The sequence below is a fragment of the Buceros rhinoceros genome, unplaced genomic scaffold (genome assembly GCF_000710305.1).
Source record: "Buceros rhinoceros silvestris isolate BGI_N320 unplaced genomic scaffold, ASM71030v1 scaffold20294, whole genome shotgun sequence".
In the NCBI taxonomy this organism is placed as follows: Eukaryota; Metazoa; Chordata; class Aves; order Bucerotiformes; family Bucerotidae; genus Buceros; species Buceros rhinoceros.
The window spans coordinates 21,271-27,710 of NW_010406739.1; the positions used below are offsets into that span (position 1 = coordinate 21,271).

Here is a 6,440-nt window from a genome sequence, read left to right on the forward strand (position 1 = left end):
CTTCCGCTTGTCTGTGAAAGCAAAGCACAAGCTCAGGTGTATTCTCATTCACCTTCCCCACAGTGAGCATTTGTGTTTTGCAGAAACTAACCCACCCCAGGGAAGTGTTTATTACACTCATCAGCCAGGCCAGCAATAGGGTTGTCAGGGAAAACTAACCAGGCACTGGTTTGCTACAGCTCAGGGTATGTGCACGGACAGCAACACAAACACGACGGACTTTAAAAGAAACCCCTGCATCACAGAGCACACATAGAAAATGAGGCAAAGTGTTCCTACTCTTTCAAGTACATCGGAGTAGTTCCACTTTTTAGCTTTATACTGACAAAATACTTCTAGAACTGGATGAGTCATATCTGGATTTATTTGTATTTCTGAGCTTCTGTGCAACCTGACATGAATTAAACCTTTGCTTGTTAAGTTTCAAAAAGAACGTGCTGAAATCTTGCACACGAGCTGGGTAAACACACAGGCAGCAGCTGAGAAATACAGCTGGAAGCAAACTGGTGTCCTGGAGCACAGCTGGCCAGTGCTTGAAAAAGTTCACCCAAGAACTAGGTGATGCCACCTCCCGCTCAGCAAGCACCAAGACGCAGGTGGCTGCAAAGGTAAAGGCTGGGTGAAGCCTCTCGCTGTCGGTCTGCCCTGCTCTGTTGTTCTGCAGATGTCTGCTCTGCACTGCCCAAGACAAACCCCCCAGACGAGGGCTCTCTGATGTAGCTTGGTACGGCCGCTCGCATGCAGTACTGTCTGTGCTGTGGCTGGACTCCCTGCTAGACTATGATGCTTAAAATGCGAGAAATAATCACCGAAACTGCAGCTAGGGTCAGATGACAGCTCGGTCTTCTGCACCAAGAACTATTTCCACGCAGAAGCATTAACCTTCCCTCACCACAGAGTGATTTTTGTGCACGTCCAAGTTCCGCCTGCAAGGCTCCAAGTCAGCCAGGCAAAAGGACAGAGGAAGCACCAGAGCTTCAGCCAGCTACGCTCAGTGTGGGGTGAGCAGCAGGCTGAGAGGACACGCGCTGATGCCAGACAGCCTCAAAGCCACAGGTTTCTAGAAGACTGTCCTGCGTGATACTATCCCCACAGGTTAACCTGGGAGTCCTGCTGCCGGTGGGGCGATGACACTGGGGCGGACACCCTCACTCCTGCAGCACAGGACCGATGGCTTGTCCAAGGAGTCTGGCACTCTGCACTCCAGCAGGTTTGGAGTAAACCAGAGGGATTAGCCCACTGGTTTTGAGAGAGGTGATTACTCTGCTTTTAAGAGGAGAAGCGATCGTACCCCGTGGTCCTTACGAAGCACATTCAGGCAGTCTCAAGCCCTGCAGCATCAGGAGGGAGATAATCTCCTGTGTGCAGGCTTCTGAAGAAGGCTTCAATCAGAGTATCCCCACGAAGGACTAGACAGTTCTCTCCCACTCATTAATCCATTCGAACAGCCAGCCACAAAGAGAACACCCACCAAGAGCAGGCTGAGCATACCTCCCGGGCTGCAGTCCTTTCTGGAATCCTCTTTCTTCTGATGGGGAAGGACGAACCTGTAGTCTATACTGTCGTGTACCCAGCCCTTCTCAATGAACAAGCCAGGAACCTCGTCTGAAAACAGCCAGTACCTGTAGGAAACATACACTTTAACGGATACATCTCACGTCTGCCTCTATTTGCATAGCGGGGGAAACATCTGTGTGCTTAACTCGATAAAAACCGAGGGCACCAATATCTCTGTATTAGCTCCACTAAGAAACATGAAGAGCTGCGATCAGAATCCATTCTGAGAGCGTTCCTGGGCAACCGACACAGCAAAACCAGCCCAGCGCACGGGAGCGCTCTCGACACCCTACAGATCGTTGCGTGGGGGCTGCTGGGTGGTAAAGCTCCTCTGGAAGGGGAGAGCCAGCGGCTCAGGGTCACAGCCTTTCCTACCGGTTATGATTGCGATCAGTGCCAACGGGCGTCCTGCGCATCACCAGCTTCGCTTTGGCAATTCCATCCTGGAAAGTTTTCTCTGCTGCAGCTTTATGCTTCCGGATTCTTTCTTCCTCTGCTTCTTTCTCCATCCTCACTGTTGGAATTAGCACAGAGAAGTGTTAATTAGCTTGCTGTATCCAGACAGCAATATTGTCTTTTATCGTACTATACCATAGGGGTAAGTAACTTATTGGTGACTTTGGTTAATATTAATTTAGCACAATATTAATCTACCCTTAACCCTACTTTCCACTTGCCACGCTAGAAAAACCTCAAGAATTAAGAAGTCAAGGCATAAGGAGGAGCCGGGCTGAGGAAAGAGGAAAGTCTGTATAAAAATTGTCTGGAGAAATTAGTCCTCACTATTATTTCTCATGGTAGATCTAGGAAGAGGCACCATGGCTGTGCAATCCCATATCTAACCCACAATACACAGGGGTTTCTGCCCTGGCCAACTTAAGCACTGACAGCGGCCTGGCTGTGACACCACCTGGGGCTTCTCTCCTGAGACAAGTATTGGGATTTTGGTAGCTCTCAGCATCTGTGGCTGTGGACAAAAAAAAAAAGAAGGGAAAGAAAAATAGGAAATATTCACAGGCTCCTTGGCGAGAGCCTTCCAGAATGAAACATCTCCAGGTAAGGAGCAAGCAGCGAGGCAGCCTCTGCTGAGAGGCTCGACATTCAGATCAGCAGATTGACGCTTCTCAGATGGCTCACGCGGCTCAAGGAGCACCGAGGCACCGCTCACTATGGTTACGAGAACTGCTTTTCACATACTGAAACCAGCCCAGCTCCCAGGTCTCCAGGCCCGAGCAGATGAGCCCCAGGCAGCTAACCCAGCAGCCCTGACGACTGCTCCACCACAGGAACCACCCCTCTGGGACCATGAGGGACCTCTAGCCTGGCAGAGACTGCTTAGCAGGTACAAGAAGCCCTGGCTGCCTGAAACGTTGGGGTTTGTCCTGTGGAAAGGAAGCAGTATGAATTCAAACCTTAACGAAAGGCTGAAACCTTCCTTCCCAGCCAGAGAGACAACTTGTGGAGTCCAAAAGAATGAATTAAACCTCCTCAGCACGCACACCAAACGATTCTTATCTCCATTCATGTAATATTGCGTTCCGTCAGATATATCCAGCACCAACTAGCAAGTGAGGACAACAGGAAGTTTCCCAAGGAGCAGCGTCCAAACCGCACTTAACTGTGCAGTAAAATCTTACCATGAACTTGAACTTGCTGTCAAACAACGGAGCCACTACACGAATGGGGGCTGGGAGGCCGTTCAGCTCCAGCACCTTCGATACTTGGCGCTGTGCTTTTCTGGAGGAGCTGGGAGGGCACCCCAGATCTTCAGCAGTTTATCGATACTCCTGAGACTCGCCGTTCTTAACCCACGATCTGAAAGGTCTATTTACTCTCTAGGCGTGGTTATTGTCCAGTCTACTTCCTCAGCAGCCTCGGGGTATTCTGTGTTATCGACCCAACAGACACCCCCAGATTCCAGCTAAGGGTCCACGCTTGTCCCTCAAGTGTTTCAGAAGGGAAGTAACCACCCAGACGAGCTCTGCTGCCCACCTCCACCTGCCCAGTACCCATATTTACGACCAAAAAAAAAAATCTCTCAAGAGAGACTCCAAAGTATTTTGCTCGTCATATTCCACACTCCTTAGCACTACTTACGCAGAGGCGTAAACAGCCTGGTATTGCAACTGGTGATTTAGAGAGGTTCAAGTGGACAGTTTATATTTATACAGCTCCACAACTAACTCTAAACTGAGAAACCGTGAACCAAAATTTTTTGCCTAAGTCCTTATCTGGGAGAAGGGCTGACATTAACCCAACAATGCTCATGCAGCAAGGCCAGTAGCAGCTGTAAAAACCAGCTTTTAGGCAAGAACTATCTCCGCTGTGCATAAGCGCCACCAAATGTTTGGACACAGACAAATGGTTTTGTTGTTTTCCGTCCCCAGAACAGATTTTTCTGTTCCCCAACCTTCCCGGGCCTGACAGAGTTAGAAAGATACTGAACAGAAGTTGCCCACATATGAAAATTGAGGTGCAGTTATTGCTTTTTCTTAACATCCCAGATTTTGAGCTGCCACAGGAAGCACAGCAGCCACATTCTACCTCTCCAGTGAAGAATTCCCTTCAAACCAGGAATGCTGTCAAAGGCAGGCTGTCAGTTTTGCCGTTAACTGTTCCCCACTACTCCACACCACACACACTGCTCTCCCAGTGTTTCTCTTACCTCTCATTTGTATTTCTTGTTGCTCCCTCTCTTTCTTGGCCTGGATGGCAAGAAGGCGCCTGCTCTTCACAGCGCTGATCATATCATCAGCTTCCAGATCTACCCGGCGTTCTATTTTCATCATCTCGGTTTTCTTCTTTTCATTTCTTCCCATCATATTATCATCTTTCCCGTTCTCCTTGTTCTTGGCCACCATTTCTTTTCGCTTCTGTTTTTCTGCCCTCTTCTTGTCGTTTTCTTCCTTCAAGATAGCGAGGCGCTCCTTCCACAGCTCGGCCGACGTCTGCTGCTTGGCCTCCACGTGGTCCTGCACCGAGTACGTCATCAGGATCCGGTGGCACAGCGCTCCAAGTATCTGCAATTTCTCTTCCGGAGTCAGCTCAAAGAACTCCGATGTCTCCAGTTTCTCCAGAAACTCATCCTGCACTTCGTTATCCTCAAAAGCTGCCGAATCCTTGCTCTCATCTACGTTATCTGAGACCTCACTTTCCTCTTGCACGTCTGACTTGCGCAGGCACAGGCGAACCAACTCGGAAGCCGAATGCAGTGTCAGTGGTATTTCAGACAGCTTCATTCCCAGCTCAGCGTAATCCTCTGCAATTTCATCCTGCAGCAGGGTCTGCAAGAGAATGACCAGCACTCGGTTCAAGTAAAGGAAGCCTCCCTTCTCCGCACAAAGGGCTTCCATCAGCGAAACTGCCGTGATGGGATACTGAGCGTCTGGCATCAACAACCCTGAGTAACAGCTCAGGAACTCCACCACCATGGCGATGTCCCCAAAGAGCGTATTAGGAAGTCCTTCTGGAGTATCAACCAGTTTAAAAGTAGGCAAGGTTTTTCCTTTAAGGTCTTGGTCCTCGAATCTTCTCTGTTTTTCCAGTTTTTCCTTCATCTCCTTCTCTTTCCGCTCCTTTGCTCTCTCCTTCAGTTTCTCTTTCAGCTTCTCCCTTTTCTTCTTCATGTACTCCTTCCGCTGCTCCTCCGTCATGGTGGCCCATTTCTTCCTGTGCTCTAGAAGCTCATAGCGTTTCTGCACTAACCCCCGCAAATCCTCGGGGAGCCGGGCACGATCCTCATTTGAGAGCAGCCTGGCTGTTTTGGAGATGATGCAGGAAAGGGCACTTTTTTTGTCCTCCCGGTCTTTGTTCTCTTTGTAGTAGGCAATGAGATGAAGAGCTGCAGGAGGCAGTTTCTGGGGTTTACTGGAAGACCTAGGGGTGCCTCCGGAATTCCTGGGAGCCCTGGACACTTTAGTGGCACCTTTAGCCATGTCCAGTAGTGTCATTTGTTTCATTTTCATCTTAGGGGTCTTCAAGCCTTTCCTAGGAGACTTTGATTTCCCCGATGACTTCTGCCCGTTCAGAACCCTTTTGCCTCTTTGCTTTTTGTCCAAGGGTTTGTTGTTGCCCTTCCCTAGTCGGCTCCTCTTTGGAATGTGAAAGTTAGAACCAAGTTTAGCAGGTGACACAATTTTCATCACCTCTTCCAGTTCCTCCTTAGGACATTTTGAATTCTTAGAGTTTTTCACCTTCAGTGGAGAGCCAATAATAGATTTCTCCAAATGCACGTGGCACCACAGCGTAGGGCTCAGAGGCTGGGCCAGGGATGATCCATCGGCTTTGGATTTCTTAGGAGGCTTTCTGTCAGGTGACCGAGAGCTCTTCCTCTTGGCTGAGGGGTTGAGAGTCATGTACTAGAATCACAGAAAGATTTTATATTAACATTTAAAGGTAAGTAAAGGTTATCTAGATCCTCTCCTATCAATTATTTCTGCCTGTGTTTATTTTTAATGTGTTTTTCCAGTGACCCAGGAGTACTCAATATATTAAAGGGTATCAGTTTCTGCAACAGCTTTCAGTACTCCGCAGTGTAGCTGCTACTCTCCTTATGAGGTCCTTAGCTCATTCCAGAAAGTTCACATCACCAGGTAAGGACTACAGCTCTTCTGTTTGTCTTACACCAGGAAATCAGGTCTTGACTTCTAGACAAGTAACGCAAAATATTGGAAAAAACCCAGCCCAGACTTTCAAAACAGAAAACCACTGTTCCAGACCTTCACACTGTATCACCTTGCACAGGGTCAATCTTCAGAAGGGTGAGTGGGCTTTCCCACCCTGCATGTCTCCAAGCTGATGTAAGGTTGGGAGCACCAAAACCCAACCGGCACACTGAAGCCTCTGCCAAGCCTGTGTGAGGGAGGGGAATGGGTGAGAAAGAA

At 48.9% G+C, this 6,440-nt stretch overlaps 1 protein-coding gene across 1 annotated transcript in view; it reads right to left on the reverse strand.

The window, feature by feature from the left end:
* Window positions 1-6,440, reverse strand: part of BAZ1B (bromodomain adjacent to zinc finger domain, 1B) — a gene marked incomplete at both ends in the record, with an annotated part of 33,059 nt that overhangs the window by 20,875 nt on the left and 5,744 nt on the right. The window contains 3 exons of the mRNA XM_010134244.1: window positions 1,472-1,622; window positions 1,933-2,071; window positions 4,223-5,915. Coding sequence (XP_010132546.1) covers window positions 1,472-1,622; window positions 1,933-2,071; window positions 4,223-5,915 — 1,983 coding nt within the window. The remainder of the gene's footprint in view (window positions 1-1,471; window positions 1,623-1,932; window positions 2,072-4,222; window positions 5,916-6,440) is intronic.